The 17758-nt window shown below is 39.6% G+C and overlaps 1 protein-coding gene across 3 annotated transcripts in view; it reads left to right on the top strand.

Moving 5' to 3' along the window:
- Nucleotides 1-17758, top strand: part of ADCY2 (adenylate cyclase 2) — a 223684-nt gene that overhangs the window by 7497 nt on the left and 198429 nt on the right. Inside the window, exon 3 of one of the 3 annotated variants that reach the window (XM_090137122.1) lies at nucleotides 3498-3706. In XM_090137122.1, the coding sequence (XP_089993248.1) occupies nucleotides 3602-3706 (105 nt within the window). In that variant the 5' untranslated portion in view covers nucleotides 3498-3601. Of the gene's footprint in view, nucleotides 1-3497; nucleotides 3707-12211; nucleotides 12545-17758 lie in introns of those variants that run through there. The other 2 variants (XM_090137121.1, XM_090137123.1) reach the window with 2 other exon arrangements.

Raw genomic sequence — 17758 nt, 5'->3', positions numbered from 1 at the left:
CTACAGTGTCAGAGATCATTAGACTAATGAAAAAAATGATTCATTTCCTCTCAGCCCTGTTAATTTGGTAAGGAAAGGGACACTTGCATAGCTACTTCATTGGCAATGGCAGAAAAACAGTTCCCTAGCTTAATTAGGTATTGATAGCAGACAAAATGAGTGCTGATCTCCCTACAACCTCATGATGTGTATTACCATGACCTTTCTTAATCAAAATACTTATGTAGCTCTTATGGATTATTTTTTCCAAGCAATCAATGAATGGAGCATGTTTAATTTAAAATTTAAAACTTTTCACAGATCCGGAAAACTATGTTGTTTCTCTTCAACTTAAAATTTAAAACTATTATTAAAAAAATAAAAATAAAAATAAAAATAAAAAACAAAAAACAAAAAACAGGATTTTACAGTCAGGAATCATTGCAAACCTTTTTTCCTAGTGTTTTTTTTTTGTTTGTTTTTTACATTGTTCTCCCTCTCTCCCTTTCTTTCTTTCATCATTCATTCGTTTCTTCCTTCCTTTTCTTTCTTAATCAGGAATGTTTTATTCTTCATTCCTTTGGATATTTTCAAATTTACAGGACAATATAATCAATTTATGAACTTGCATTACATTTTTTCTCCTGCTATTAGTACTTCCATATTATGAACACTTCATGCTTTGCTCCTGGGAATTATGATAACGTTTTGAAATTCGTACTTAATCTTACACTTAAGAATGTTATTCTGTCCTTACTGTTTCAAGTGTCTAGAAAATGGCCAGTTTTTGTTTTTGCTTTTTATCTACTTCACTATGAAGGAGCTCTCTGAAGTACTCTCTTAATTGTTTTATAATTGTATATCATTTGTAACACAACAATTTCTAATTATGTTCTGTATTAGATTACCTTATAATTCTTACTCTTTTCTCTATAAATTGATAACTTTCCAAAATATTCCTACACTGCTGTTACAGCTGTCTTTGAGTACTCTCCACCAAGTCATGTAATCATTCTATTGTATTCCTTTATCAGACTATTGCCCTTTTTTATGACTTTGCTGCTCAACACGAGACTGTTGTTGGATCTACCTATTTCCCACTTCTCTGGCTCTTTCTACCCTATCTTTAAAAGTAACAGTGACTTCCTCTCTAAGTTCTACTTCCTTTCCAAAGACTCATATTTATTTTCAATTAGAACTTGATGTAGACTTCTGGATTTTGTATCCTTAAAGTATGTTCGTAACACATTTATGTAGTTCCTTTGGTTACCTTTAGCCACCTTTGAATTTTAGACGCTACATTATCTTGAATCAGTAAATAAATGATCAGTGTAGTACCAGTCTGAACACTCCATTGTTGGATAATCAGACACTTACCCATTTTCTAATAATAAAATGAATTGCTAGTGGAAAACATGTGATTGGTATCACAAAGGCTTCACTTCTTCAGGATCATAAGAAAGTGTTTTATTTATTTATTTATTTATTTTTCTCAGGTGGATACTTTTAATGAAAAATTAATTTAACTCGATCTAACAGTAGGAGCTTATAATGAGAATCATTCACAGTAAAATACTGGAATAACACTATAGTAATAGGACATGCTACAATTATGACTAAGATTTATCTCTTTTTTGCAAGTATTTAAAAAAAAATTGTAAAATTGTTCACACTGTCTTGCAAATATTTCTACCTATGATAAGGCTTGGTATGTAAGGTTAGAGAAGGCACAGAAGAACAGAGCATGTATAGAATTATACTCCTTCTGGGGTAACTTGTTAGTTTCCACAGACCAACATGCTTGAAGCTTCCTGAAATAGCTTTTATTTCCTGATTATTGTGTTTAATAACCCTTAATTAACTAATTCTTTGGTTTTTTTCTAGTCCAATTTTAATGCATTTATACTTGGTTTCCATAACAGTGACTAGCAGTGAACACTGCAATTTAATTATGTTGTGGATATTTTTTCATTCTGAAAAGAAGTATTTTGCTTTAAGCTTGCTTGGATGATAGTTTATCAGGTGTCTCTTATGTCTGTTAGTCTTTGTATTGCAGAGAACAATGGATGTTTTCTATCTGCTGCCTGGGTAGCTCTCATATTTCGTAAGTCTCAGTCAGAATTGAAAGAAATGTCCTCTTCTGAATAGAGTCTTAAATCTCTCCTTCATCATCACTCTTTTCCATACCTTCTCATGCTCAATGCTTTTTTACTTTATGGCTTTTTTGGAGATGGGAAATACGTCAAGTAATGAAAATTGTGATGAGGATGCATGAACATACACAGTAACATAATGGCTAGATGCTAATGGGTATTTTTGTTTGTTTTCTTTTTCTCCCTCTGTGTATTATCTTCAATTACCTTACGCATAGAAGTATGCAGTTTCTTGGTTCAATAGTTTTTGGTTCTACCTTAAAAGTGAATGTGAGGTACTGCACAAATATTCTATTAAATTAATGTTGTGATAATTATTACATATAATTTACTGCAGTAAGCAATATCGTGAGCACAATAATCCAATGTTCATGTAATTAGCATGACTATGAGCAATTCATTATGTGGTTGTTTCAAGCTACATGGGTGGTTTCTCAGTAACAATGTAAATAACTCACATGACCAATAATTATGCATGTGAGAGGCAGGAGATGACAGCACTAGTAGAAAATTCATGATCGAATTTGTTTTCTGTTTAAAGTAGAAGATTCATTTAATGGATGCTTTCTGTAGCACTGCATTTAAATATACTATAGAAAGTGTTTAATACAGTCATGTAATTTGTAAATGGCTATTAAACCAAGAATCATCCATCTGAATAATCGAGAGCCGTATTGGATCAGAATATGCACCACAGCATATTCTGTTCCAATTGATCACTAATATTTACACAAGTGCTTTTTAAGAAAGCAGTTTAGTGCAAGCAACAGGTATCTTTTGCTATTTGTGTACTGGATACTGACAAGAAATAGAAAAGCACTTTGTTATGCTAAGCATTTGCTGAAAAACCCCATGGAAAATGTTTTAACTGCGTACAAATAGGAAATAGTGTCTATTATTGTGTTATTTTTCTTTTCTAGCAATCCCAAAGAAATTCGGGATTTGTTCATAACTAGTTGAGGTAAACTGGAAGTGGTATTTAGTAAGCATACCTCCTTATGGCTCAACAAACAAACAAAACCTACCAAATTTAGAACAGTTTAGGAATATTTGGATTGGTAAACCAGTTTTTTCTAATGCTGCTATAATGATATAATCATTTAGGATACATTTGAAGATCCAATGGGATTTAAGAATATATGGTTTGTTACCTGATACCTACTACTAAGAGATATTAGTCTTGTTTTAATTATGATGCACAATTAGAAGTGATAGATTGTAGGAAGGACACTTGATCCTATTTACAGTGCCATCAAAAATATCAGGAAGTCAAATATGCAACGAAACACTAATATTGATTTTTCTTCTATTTTTAATTCCTCAGTGATTGTAAGTCTATCAGATATTATTTTATTTTGTTCTCAGATATGTCCAATTATTTGGTCCAGGCTTATGCACAGCACTTCAATCCACTTGGAAAACTTCGGTACAACTGGGTTTAAGGTGCTTTCAATAATCTCTGAAAGATCATGATGAGAGAAGAAGGTCTGGAGGAAAGCAATCATTCCTACTTTCAAGAAGAGAAAGGAAAGCATCCAGGGCTGATTGGAGTTAATCACTGTGGTTTTATAAAGGTAAAGTACTTGACAAACGTCATAATCTTCCTACTGTGAAACAAGCGTTTTAGTGGATGAACAGAGAGCAGTGAATGCTGTTTCTCTTGACTTTAGGGAGGTTTTTGATGGTGTCTCACAAAACTTCCTCTTAGGCAAGCTGAAGAAGTATGGGCTAAGTAAAGCAGAGGTGTTTTGAAAACAGAATGACTTTCCAGGCACAAAAGGTTGTGATCAGTAGCACAAAGCCTAGCTGGCAGCCAAACACTATCAGTGTACCCCAGCAGCTGACACTGGGATTAGTACTGTTCAGCCACTTTAATTACATTGATGATGGGATGGAGTTGATTTGTGGATGATACAAAAATGGAAGAGTGGCTGACATACCAGAGGGTCATGCTGCAATTCAAACAGTCTTACTAGGATCATGAATTTCATTAAGTTTAGCAGTGGCATACAGGACCCTGGATCTGGGAAGGACTTAATTTTGTACACCAGTACATGCTGGTAGCTGGAAAATAAACTGGTAAAAAAGCAGGTCCTGGTGGACAAGTTGAACGTAGCATCAATGTGCCTTGTGGCAAAGCTGGCCAGAGAGCGTTGCGAGCAGGCTCAGAGAGATTATTCTTGCCTTCTACTCAGTGCTTCAGATGAGATTCCATCTGAACATTTTCTCCATTTGAGGACTTCTTAGCACTACAGGGACATGGACATACTTGGGCAAGTCCAACATGAGGCCATGAAGTTGATTAAGTTTCTTCCTGAGGAGGATCTTTCACGTGAGGAAAGACTGGGGTTTTTTGAGCTCCAGAAGATTAAGGGAAGATCTTAACAATGTGTATAAATACCTGATTGGCGCATGGAGCAAGGAAGATGGAGACAGACTTCTTGGTGCTGCTCAGTGAAGGGGAAAGCAGCAATGGGCACAAAATATAAGATAGCAAATTCTTTTCAGAAAAAGTTTTACTGTCAGGATGACTGACCACTGGCAGAATGTCCAGAACAATTTGGAGTTGTCTTCCTTGCAGGTGTTCAAAATTCAACTGGACATAGTTCTGAGCAACCTGCTCTAGTAGACCCTACTCTGAAAAAATGAAAACATTTACATTAAGCCTCTTCATGATGAGGTGGTCCTCAAATATATATCTGAAATGTTGATGTAGAAGTTGTCTATAAGCTTCTGTTCCGGAAATGCATCAGCAGTGCTTGAATTTCTATCAATGGGCAGATTTGAAGAAAACTTCTGCAGTTGGAATTTATTTTTTAATTAATATCAATGCCTTTTCTCTAAAAATAAATTAGATAATTCTCACATTCTTTAGAGAAGCATTTCCAAACGTCAAGTAGGCCTCACTAACAAGGGTGAGGGCTGGGCTGGGTTTGCCAGCTACATTTGCTCTGCAGTTCTCCTTTCCTTACTGCCATAGGATTAAGGTATGCTTTCAATCCACAATCACTATGTTTATAGAGTGTGACACAGAGCCAAGACCTGACTCAGCTCACACACCCAGTCTCTCTCCACAAAACCATTCCAGGCTCTGAGCTCCAACACCTCTGTCTGTCATTCATCAGGAATCACTGGATTTCATGACCAGGGGTATCTCTTGTCCATGGTAGTGGTTGAGTCCCTCCTGCCTTGATTCAGAAGCAACACTTGATCTAAAATCTTGGGAACCTTTGCTCTTGGCAGAATTCCCCAGAATCCTGGATCATTACCAATTCTTACAACTTTCTGATGTCAGCTGGGCATTCTTATCAAGTATGTAATAGAAACCATTGCCACTTACTGCTTCACATGAGTCAGGAAACCCTCTTTGTAGAACGCAGTCTTTTAAGGTCACTGAGTGTTTCAACTGAGATCTGTTTGAGAGGAAGCAACGCCAAGTCCAGCTCTGAATGGAACATGCAGTGTTCATCAAAATGTGCTCAAGATGTGCCATCAGAGAATGAAAAGATGAAATGCAGGACCATTGCAGGAGCAGCATTGCTTCTGTGTTTGCCAGTATAGATCTGGCAAACAAGTAAACTATGGACAAAACCTACCTGAGATCCAAATCTAGAGTAATGTTCAACTTTTCTGTAGTTTTGTGCTTACGTCAGTTCAGGCCAAAACAAATTTAAATACTAACTTATGGATAACATTTCCTAGAGTATTCCATCCTCAGTTCAAGCAAAATAGTAACTGATGATCATCAAATACATAGTTGGATAACTATAAAAACATGTGCCCAAACAGACTTTTTTGAAGCCAAGAATACTAGAAAACAATAGGAAACGTGTCATTTATGAAAAACCCTAACTATTCAGAATCTTATTTCATCAATTATTTCTGAGTTTTTAAGAAGTGTCACAGAAGTCTTGAAAGTAGGATGTATATACTTCTGCTTATTTCTAAGTATTTTCAGAATTGGCATCATATCTTGACTTTCGAAAGATTAACTTCCAAATCATTTGCAGTTCCTGGTAACTTCCTTTAAAATAACTGTAATAGCTACTGAGGGGAAAAAAACTAAACCATGAAAGGACTTTCTAAAAGCAGATATTTAGGTAAATATGACCATGAATTTCTCGGATATGACTGCAGTTACACACATCTTTAGATTTAAATGTTTCTGTCCAGTAGTAAGGGTTAAACTGAGTAACCTGAATAGGTTACTTATGAATGTATATAATGTAACCTATTATGTAAGTTATTTAGTGGACAGATTTGATTATTGCAATAGCTTTTGAAGGACTGGATATTTACAGATTTCCTTTACATGCACTTTTTATTACTTTCAGTGGCTTTTGCAGATGGAGTATATCATAATAGAAGGCCTACAAACAAAATAATGTTACCATATAGGTGTCTTTTTTTTTTTTTGTTGTTTTTTTTCCAGAGTGAATATGAAGATTGCACTGCATGAATAAGTAGACTTTTAGTCAGTGGTCTTGAGCTGCATTCAAATAGGAACTTGGTATCTTCTTTTTTGTTTTATGAATTAAAATGATAGGTACAATCTATACTGTAGCAAAAAAAAAAAAAAAGAGAGAGAGATTAAAGAACCGTCTAGTCTAATATCCCACTTCTTTAAAAAAATAAATAAATAAATAAAGCTTACCCCTTCAAAAGCCATATTAGGATCTAGTGGAAGATGTAGGAAACCCACTGTTTATATCTGCCTTTCATATTTTTGTCTCATCTCTGTGTCTACTGTCTTGCATTGACATTAGTCATGAAACAATAGGATCGATATTTCTCACAACATATGTTGTTATTGGTAGTTATCAGATGTATTTTGACAACCATTTAAAAACAAATCCATTTCATCACCCTGTTAAATTCTTGTTCTTAAAAGCCTCCTGTGATAGTTCTTGCAGATTAGCTAGAGGCAACGTGAAAGAACATCTCACTTAGTAATTATGAATTTCATTCAGTTTATTGCAATTTTGTCTTTTTTTTTTTTTTTTTGAGATAAAATGTAAGATTCTAAGCAGTCTTTCTGAAGTATTCATGATGCATGTTATATGCAGTTACTATGTTCCCTCTTATGTGTTTCATCTCTGTGGATTACAGTCCTAAATTCTAAGTAGAGGAATCTCTTGTTTGTCTTGGATTACTTGTGTTCTGAGGAATCTGTCTCTAGTTCTACAATATTATTTACAAGGCAAATAGAGTAACATAGCTCAAGACGAAGCTGTATGGCTGATCAATAAAAGGCATTATTGTATTTTCTGAATTATTCATCACCCTATTCTTTATGCATTCTAATGCTGTTAGAGTATTTGGACTGTTATTGTATATTGAACAGGTCTTTCCTGACCTGCCTATAGTATTGACTTTGAATTTATCCAGCTGGAATTTTGTAAGCTACTTGAGCCATTTTAAATTTCTCGAGAGTGTTATTCCTTTGCTTCCTCCTTCTCTAGATCTCCTACCTGAAAGCAGAATGTTATATCAGCAAGTAGCTGGCTTCCTAAAGAACACTACCAAGTTTGCACAAATGTTCAAGTGCAAACTGTCTTAATATGAGTGAAAGATCAGGAAACATAATGGGAGGTCAATGTCCTGAAAGTGGAAAGGGATGAGATAGTTCATAACTTGGAAAATAAGTGAAATTATAACTGTGAGTATAAAAACCAGCATGATCAAAATAAGGGGCAAGTTACAAGAGATATAACTAGAATATGCTTATGGATAATTTTATATTCACTCCCTTCTTGAAATATACTGTGGAGTTAGCTGACCCACTATTTAACTAACAGCTGATACTAAAACATCTAAAATAAAATACTAATCTATTTTTTGCTCCAATCTTAAATAAAAAGATTATCTATGGCTAAATGGCCAATATAAGTTCTATCTGTATTGAAATGGGGAAGATCAGAGACTACTGTGGTATCTTCTGATCATTTGGATCTCAAAAAGTTTCTTTGGTAACTCCAGACCTTATTAGACAAAACTTTTAAAAGCGTATGGAGAATGAGTGAGGACCAAAGTTAGATACCAGATGTAAAGAGGAGGAAGGAGAAAACTAAAAGACAGGGAATTACAGATCAGCCAGACTGTAATTCAAAACAGTGCTGAACAACTCAAATGATTATTTATCTTTATAAAAAGTGAGTTTCATCAGATTCCAGATATGTGAAATCAAATATATTTCTGTAGCAAATTCTGACATCATTTTTTGAAGAATAAAACACAGCTGCTAGGGAGCTGCTAATGCTAGGGAGAGCGAGTCCTAATAAGTAAACTCAATAAAATCAATGGAGAAGAAAAATCCAGTAAAAAATAGCAGTCTTCAATATTAATCAGTAAGAAAAAATTGTGTACCCTTGATGGAGAAGTTAATGTTGTCAGGTAATTGTCCAATGCTGATTTGATGTTCTTCAACCTATGGCTTTCAAGATCATAAGGAAAGGCAGGCTCCTTACACCAAGTTTAAGCCTAGAGCTGTGGACAAGCCAGATGTACTGAGGAACAACTGTCATTGCTATCATAGCAGGGATGGCTCAAGGGCTGCTGTTCCCAGGGTAAAGCAAGCTTGTTGACCTGCTTGTTGACCATGCTGCCACAGACAACTTTTGGAAGCACAGGTTGGCCATGTGCTGTGTATCATCCTGATGGAAGGGCCTCTTGTAAGGTAATCCAGTGTCCCATGTAGGAGAAGACAATAGGGATGGGAAAATGAAGGATGGGAGTGATGCAGGCTTATAGAGTTTCAATTGAGATCCCTGGTAGCAAAGGAGATATGCAAGGAACAGGAGCGTTTCCTGCATCTCATGTTCCTATTTTGCTCTCTCCCTAAGACCTGTCACAGATCCCTTGATACCAATAACAAGCTGTGATATCACAGTCACAGAGTAGTTGGGGCTTGAAGGGAGTTCTAGAGATGGTCTAGATGGAAGTTCTCTAGGATAATCTGCTGCTTCAAAGAGTACTGCCTCTGGCATCTCTTTGCTTAGACAAGCAGTTGTGGCCCTCGAGATTTTGTCCTGTGTTGCTCTGCTTTTACAGAGGGACACAGTGGATGGTCAGACACCAGATGCTCGAAAAGCAAAATCTTCAATGTTGTTGGAGTTCCAAGAATACACAGTGGATAGCTTTTGACAACGCTATGTACTAGCTTTGTAACTTGCTATTTTACCTTTTTGGAGAAATAAGGGGGAATACAGTGCAATATAGTGCTTCAGCTATTTTCTAAAGTCATTTGCTCTTTAACCCTGGACTTTTAAATTCACTGCAGCTTCCTTTTCCTTCACAGCCACTTTCAGTTAGAGCCTGGTAAGCATGCAGACTGTAGGCTACCTAGGGAAATTGGTCTCTAAAAACATATGGCATTTCAACTTCAACAATGTCAGAATTATCATTTGACTGTAATGATGCTCATTTAATTAAGTGCAACCTGAAATAAAAAAAGTTAATATGTAGTTTAAAAAGTAGAGCATTCAAATTAGAAAGTCTATTTCTGTGTGGATTTAGGTACTATGACATTTTAAATTACACTGCTGATGTATAGAATGCTGCAGTCTTTAATTACATAGCAATGTTATTTGTATACAGAACCCTTTTCTTTATAACTATAGATATGCTCTAAGGATTATTAGGAGTTCTAGGTGTTAATGTGTGTGATCTCAGCTGGAGTTTGAAGAATGAATTGAAAGATGTTGGTTTCAAGTGAAGGGAGGGAAAGTAGGTGAGTGGGTCCATCAGGTGGAACAGAAGATGAAGTCAAGTGCAAAGTAACTCAGTGCTTCCTTCAGTGCCTTCAGTGTAGCTGCTGAAGCACCTGATGTCGAGTCTTTCAACATTTGAGACAGGTTTATGCTGAACTCATTTTTCTGAAAAGGCACAAGATATCACTAGGAAACCTTCAGGTTAATTAAGTTTTTTGCTGTGGAATTATAATTTTATTTCCTGAGAAATTGCATGAGACTAATATGATGAGAAATTAGTTGTTACAGGCATGATATATTACTAAAAAACCAACCGAACAAAAAAACCCCACCAAATCAAACAAATGACATAATCATCATTGTAAACTCCTTGGAAAGGCTTTTTCTGTTGTAGTTCAGAGAGGTGGAAAATAGTGGAAAGATATTAGAGCAGAATCAACTTGAGGAAAAAAGGCAAGCAGTATCATCATTTGCATTAGCATACTGTGTAAGCCTCAAATATTTTTCTGGAAATGGCTGTTGTTCACATGGAAAAATGTTTTATTTTTTCCCATTCTGATTTTTCACACTTTTGTGAGTCCATGCAAAATCATGTAATTATTCGTATATTTAAAATATGTGTGATATTGGTCTTCCCACCCTTGAGAGATTGACACTCAGAAGCCTTCAAATCCCAAATATTGTGATCTTCTTTTAAAAGAAGTTTTATGTTGTGATTTTGGTTTGTCTTTTGATACATATTTTTTAACCTCCCCTTGCTTATCCCACTAGATGTGTGTATGTGACAGTGAGGGTGGCCAACTCGACAATTTCTGAAGTGACTGTAAGTAAAGCTTTTTCATGTTGCAAAAATTCTCACACCCACCTCTACTAACTCCTTCCCGGCAATTAATTCTGCCAGAATGTTCTCCCCACATAAATTTGTGTTCATCCTTCAATCTTATCACTGCTGCTCTTGAGAATTGTTCCCCCTCTCTTTCCCAGCACAGTGGGCGCAGTTGGAACTTCTTTCCACTTCTTCCTCAACTGTGCCTGCTGCCCAGCTGTGCATCTCAAAAGAAGAAGAGTTCCTCGACTTTTGCTCTCCTTCCTTCCAGCAGCTGGAGGGAATGGGACAAAGAAGGTCAGACCTCATCCTTGCTTCAAACCCCAGGATTCTAAGAACCGTGTCTTAACAGGGTTTAAGAGCTATATATAGTATAGATTTCTCTGTTTTCTTACAAAGCTACTTGATGTACCACTTCTTCCATGTGAAGATGTGAACATGGCAGAGGAGAAAAGCAGCATCAAGTCCTAATGGGGAAATTTCAGTCCATACCATTTTAGCTACCTGCCCCCTCTCCTACCTGGCTTGTGGTCAGCCATGGTTAGCTCTAAATCTCTCATCTATAATCACTCATAACAGCCACAGTTTTACACTTTTAGTTGTATTATAGCACTCCATGTCCCTCTTGCTGCTGGCTTTTACTCCAGTCACCAGGAGCCACCCTTGTGGCATTGGGACCCAGTAATGTTCCTGTTGCTTTGGTGTCTTCCTCTCACTGTTGAGCTGAGGCAGGCCTGCATCCCGTGGGAGGTCTTAAACTAAAAGACGAGAGATTTAGATTGGGGAAATTTCTCACTGTGAGGGCAGTGAGGCCCTGGCACAGTCTGCCCAGTGAAGTTGTTGTGCCCCATCCCTGGAGATGCTCAAGGCCTCGATGGATGGAGCCTGGGCAGCTAGGCTGGTGAGTGGTATCCCTGCCCAAGGCGTGGGCTTTGTGCTGGGTGGGCTTTGTGCTGGGTGGGCTTTGTGCTGGGTGGGCTTTGTGCTGGGTGGGCTTTGTGCTGGGTGGGCTTTTCCCTTTGAATGCAAGCTGCACTGTGATGATTTGTGCTGTGGATAGGGGCATTCAGTGGGTTGGGGAAGGAGAACTGCTTCTGTGTGAGTGCAAAACTTTAGCTGGTAAACACTGTGCACGATGGACGTGAAACTTTAGTGACAATACTGCAGTTTGTTCTGAGTGCCTGCTTTTTAGGAGTAACCAAGTCCTTCAGAATAAGGCAAGGGGCCACAATTAAAGGCGGGGAAAAATGTGTTTTGTTGCTCCAATATCGAATTTTAACAAAAATCGAGGTATGGCTTTAAACCAGAGATTGATCCGTGTGGAAAAGCATCTCGTGGAACAGACCTCGGCCAGTAGGAACCACACGAGAGATCCTTCCCCGGGCATCTCCCGTCGCGCTGAGGGGACACGGGGGCAGCGCGCCCTCCGCCCGGAGCAGCGGGCGCGGCATGTGCGCGGGGAGGCGCTTCCCGGCGGCGCCCAGCCCCGGGTCGGCAGCGCGGGGCCGCGGCCGCCCGCCCGCCCGCCGCACCATGCCGCCGCGGCTCCTCCTCTCCGCCTCCCGCGCGGGAGCGCGCCCCGTTCCCCTCCCCGGCTGCCTGCAGCAGCGGCGGCGCTGAGGGAGTTGCGCGGGCTCTGCCCGGCGCCTCCGATGTGGCGAGAAGCGATGATGGGGCGGAGGAGACGCCGTTACCTGCTGGAGCGGGCTGAGCAGGCGGGCGGCTGCGGGGCGGGCGGCGAGCAGTCCCGCTCCCGGGACTGGCTCTACGAGTCCTACTATTGCATGAGCCAGCAGCACCCGCTCATCGTCTTCCTACTCCTCATCGTCATGGGCGCCTGCCTGGCCCTGCTCGCCGTCTTCTTCGCCTCGGGGCTGGTAAGGGACGCGACGGGCGCGGGGGACGGGACGGAGCGCGGAGCTGCTGCGGGGCGAAGTTGGCGGCGGCGGCGGGGACCCCCCGGGCAAAGTTGGGCGCCCGGTGCGCGCGGGCGGAGCTGGAGGCAAAGGGAGCGGGAGGGAGCGGCGGGCGCTCCGAGTTTAATTCGCTTAATTCGCTGACTCTGCTTCCTTCCAGCTGGCAGAGCGGCCAGCTGACCTTCTGCTTTTGCTGGCGGGGTTTAAATTTTCTCACCAAAATACGGGTAGTCACGTTTGGACGGCAAGTAGGCAGCTGGCCGTTCTTAATACCCCCCCCCCCCCCAACCCCTACAATGATTCAGTTCTCCAGCGTTTGACCCATTTTCTCGAGGGAGCCTTCGTTGCTCGGGGAGGCGAAGTTGGCTCTGCGCGGTGCCCCCCGCGCGGAGGCTGAGGGCTCCCGGCCCCAGGAAGGAGCGCGTCGCGGAGCCGCTGACAGCCGGCATCGCGGCTCTCGCTTTTAAAGCCGGGCCGCTCTGCCCTTGTGCCGAGCGCGAGGGAGAGGCTGCAGAGGGCAGTAACATTCTTGCTCCTCACGGAGTTTTGATGTCGGTAGTGATGAGGATCTGCTTGCACAGCTGTGGGCTTCGGAAGTAGCGAATGGGGATTTGAGGGGTCTCGGGTTTTGTTTTTTACTTATTCCTATTTAGGTATTCGGTCTTCTGAGGAGCTTAATGTTTATTGAATACAGCTAACGGTCTGTAGGAGCGAGGACAAGTAGGTCAGGTGTAGCCTGCTGCCTCTCCTAGAGGCATTGCACATAACGCTGCTTGAACAGACAGAGAACCCTGCTTTTCTGCTTGTTTTGACCAAACTTTTGTCTTAAAACCTGCGGGAAGTGGTTGCAGGACTTGCTATACTTAGAGTTAATTGCCGACTTATTTCCTCTGGGTATTTGTCTTAATGTTTTCAGTGCTTTCTTTTGTAAGCACTATTCCTACTAAGTGCAGAACAGGTGTAAAACAGCTCAGGTGAAGCCATAATAATAGAAGTGGCTCCAAATTCAGTTGCTTAATGCTTAGATGTTTCAGCTCTGTGGAGCTCTGTGTACCCAAATGCAAATTAAACAGTGTTTAATTAAAGTGCATTGACCGGGGGACTTATCCATCAGGGCTGGAGGGACTAAGGATGGCAGTGGGAGCACAGCCAGGCTGAGGCAGGTGTGAGAGGTATGCAGTACTAATTCTAACTAAGGCAGCACAACTTGGGTTTGACAGCTCTTAGCACTGAATTTCAGCTCTTTTTGTCATGGCACGACCTGTAGCTTTTTGTCACAAGTCGCACCTGCCTTTTTCGTAATTCCATTTCTCAAAATAAGTCATTTGTAGTAACAACACTGGCACAGTGCTGGTTCTCAGAGGACTAACTGAAAGTTCTGGAAACAAAACGAAATCTGACTGCATCTTGCCACGCACAGTGCTACAGAAAGAGTGAATTTTATAGTTCAGTCTGCATTTGGAATTCCAGACATACCGGAAAATGAAAAAAAAAAAAAAATGCTTTTAGAACCTTTTTCCTGAGCCTTTATCTTCCTGTGGCTCATAACTGAGAGGGTGAGTGGAGGGAGAGGTGGGGTTTGTCCTTAAAGTTTCCAGTCAGCGGATGAGAGAGACTTCAAGCGCAGAGAGAGCTTGTCTGTGCTGACTTTCAGCCGCAGGATGTTGGGCAAAATCCCTTGGAGGCCTGCCCAGATGTTCACCTAAAAGCCTTTTATTATAGTTGAGCTCTGGTTGCATTTGAAATTGAAAATATTTCTAAAGGTTTTAGTTCTGTTCCTCCTGCGTGTGGCTGAAGAATGCTCTTTTTGTACAGCTGTGGAACCTTGATTGAGTTTTTGTGCCTGATAATATTCAAGCGTCAAGCAGTTACGAACATCTGAGCTAGGAGAGCCAGTGCTGCTATCCTTGTCTTTATTTTGCACATCTTGTATGTATGTGATTGCACTGACAGAATATTTACTTCTGTAAAGGAGGCACAATGGAAGTGAATGGAAATAGTTCTGTGAAGGTCTGTGCCATGCATTTGAAGTTAAAGGAAATCTTTCTCAACAGTTGTTTCCTTTAGATTTCGTACAAAGCAGTGAAGATTTTACTGAAAATTACTTAAGCCTGTTGTGGAAACAAAATTCCAAAGTGACTCACTGCAACACTTGATTCATATTTCTCACTTTTATTTCAAAGCACAGTTTAGGATGCAAAATGTGGGATTTAACGTTGTTAGGAAAAAAATGGATATATGTGAAAGATGAACCGTTTTTATGTTCTAGGCTTTCTTATGAGAAGATGAAACCAATGGAAGTGAGAGATTTTCCTTCCACTTAATTTTAATTCAGTTGTTAAAATATATCTTGGTGAGATCTGAATTTTCTTTTTAAATTTCATTTATTTATTTATTTATTTATTTATTGGGGAGGAACAAGGTCTGCTTAACTACTCCCCAACAGAGCCAACCACACTGGGATGCATTTCACTTATTCAGCACTTTCAACCTGCTGGAATACCAGCTGTAGTCTTCCTGGTTTCAGATGAAAAATTTATAAAAGCTGTTGCAAAATTACAGTAAACAAGATTACTTACAAAGTGTGCCTGGAAATCAGATTACTTTTCTTTCAGGCAGCGTACTGCTGTTGTCACTGAGACTGGTTTCTTGGGAGATTTTTGGTTTTGTTTGTTTCAGGAAAATAATGTGATTTTGACCTTTGGGATGAAGTGCTCTATCTCCTCAAACATTTGATACGAGACTCTCAGAGTCTACCTGTAAGATGACCATTCAAATCGTGGAGCTTTGCATAATGTAATGATAGTATCAGCCTTTGTATTTCCTGTGTCAAAGTATCCTCTGTATTTCTCAGTACCTGGCATGAATAGAAAACTGGCAAAATGAAATCAGGCTTCCATGTTTAGCTGCTTTAATCGATAGAGAGTAAATTATTTTCCCAAATCTGTGAATGCTTTCCAGTGCTTAGAAATGCCAGATGTCAGGTTCATTTTCTGTCTGGTTGCTGTCTTGCTCTTTTAATAACATAATGTGTAGAGCAAACTCATTATTTTCCTCCCTCACCCTTTTTAGTACTAAAAACATCTCACCTGTTAGTGGTATCTAGAACAGCTATGTCCCTGGTGAAAACATATCTATGTTACCTGCAATTTATAGGAAAAAAAAGATTGACTAATATTTTTTAAAATATGTAATGTAAAATATCAGCATATCTGAAATATCTGCTGTTGTGATGTTTTGTTTCTTATGCAGTTAAACAAAACTCTGGTTGAAAACAGGGTCGATGCCTAAAGTGTACAATTTATTAGAACACTAACTTTCACAAATATAATACATACATGAAATACATATTTTCTAGACACAAAGACTGCACTGTGCTGTAGATAACAGGCTTCAATAAAAGCAGTTCTGTAGTATCTGAATCACTTAGCACTGCTAAGGACATTGTGGTGAAATGAGACCCAAGTCTGTTAAGACTTTTCTTCCTGTTTTCCTGAAATTCAAGGGCCACCAATCTGCTGTGAGATATATGGTTCTTTCAGTCTGGTCAGTGGTCTTTGTTGAAACACTGCAAGCCTGAAGTGTAGGGTTATATTATCAGTAGGTTTGTACTCTTATCTGCCTTCAGAATTCTTGCTGCTACATGTGACCGTGTGAAGGCTCTTAAGATGTGGTTGCTGATATGCTGTGGAGCTGGAAGGTATCGGTGGTCAAGTGGATCATGTGTTGAGTGAAGAGTCCTTCCACGATGTGACGTTGGGATGCATTCCCTCATCTCAAGCGCTATGAAATCACTTATTGTTAGCTGCCCAATTGTCTACCAGTCTTCCAAACCACTTGCACAGAAAGAAGGTCAGAAGAGTCCTGTAAGCATCTCAGGAGAGTGCCATTTTTTTGGGCCCATGATTAGAATGACAACAAATCCTCCCTTTCTTTGATGAGTCTAACTCTGTCTAAAAGAAATCCTTGTACTTCTGGCAAAAACTGGCCAATCAGCCAAACCTAGAACTCTTCCAGATTGCCATGATTAGAATCTCATCCTAAAATAGAGGGGGAAAAGTCTTCAAGTCCATGTGGAAAACACAGCTTAAAATAGCAGAAAGGAGAGACGTGTTCATTCTCATCACAGTGTCTCAAGTGATGAGGTATCTGCTGATGGGCATTTGCTGCATGATTCTGGTAGTGTCCTTGTCAGTACTTTGGATCTAAAAATTCGTTCATCCACACCAGCAGGTCATCACAGTGGTGCTGTGGTGATGTTATTCCCTGTTAATTAAGTGCTCTGTTATAACAAATTGTATAGAGTAATACAGCTGTGTTGTAGGTTCACTCATAATAGAAATTTCAAGAAATCTTTTAGGATCAGCACTGTATAATTTATAGCATATTTGGTTCAAGAGCAGCAACTGCCTTCCCCAAATCCAAGAATACTCAAGCCTTTGAAAGCGTTCCTTGGAATCCCTGCAGACTAAAAGTGAGCCAAAGCATCTGCTGTACTGTTTTCAAACCCCAGCATATCCATTCCTACAAAAAAGAAAACTAAGGCACAGCAAAGGTAATGAATGAGCAAAATCCTCATGAGTTGAAGATCAAGCTGAAGGGGCCTGTTTGCATATTTGTTGTGTCCACAGTGTATGCTATCTTAAGCTCATTCTGACAGATTAATGCAGCTAATTAAGATGAAGAATTCAAAGCAAAAATTAGTTTATTTATAATGTCTTTCAGTAATTCCAGCTGTGAACTTACAGTTCTGCTTGAAAGTCTGCTGTATATTGAACTGTTCTGTAAGGGAATCCCATGTTTCAGGTTTTTTCTTATCTTTAGGCACCATAAAATCACAGTATATTTTCCAGGTATTGCTGCTGGCTGTCTGATACAGTCTCATGATTTGCCCACCCTGCCCATTGTTTTCTCCAATAATATTTTTATGTGACTTTTGTAGTCAGTATTACTTCTTGTATTGGTCCCATAAAGGTTGGTGCTTCTTCCTATCTGAGTCAAGATTTACCTTGCTTTGTGTCTGGTCTAGTTCCTCGGTACTATATCAGCCTGAGCTCTTGTTTCATTTATTAATGATATCCTAGTACATCTGTAGTTGCTTTTAATGCTGCTAAGAGCTTGTCTCATTTGCCGCTTTCTAACCAGCCATCCAGATAATGAGGTGCCTGTGGCAAC

The sequence above is a fragment of the Phasianus colchicus genome, chromosome 3 (assembly GCF_987193195.1).
Source record: "Phasianus colchicus chromosome 3, bPhaCol1.hap1.1, whole genome shotgun sequence".
NCBI classification, from domain to species: Eukaryota; Metazoa; Chordata; class Aves; order Galliformes; family Phasianidae; genus Phasianus; species Phasianus colchicus.
Note: the sequence above shows the minus strand (reverse complement) of the source record. Positions and strands in the feature narration are given on the sequence as shown.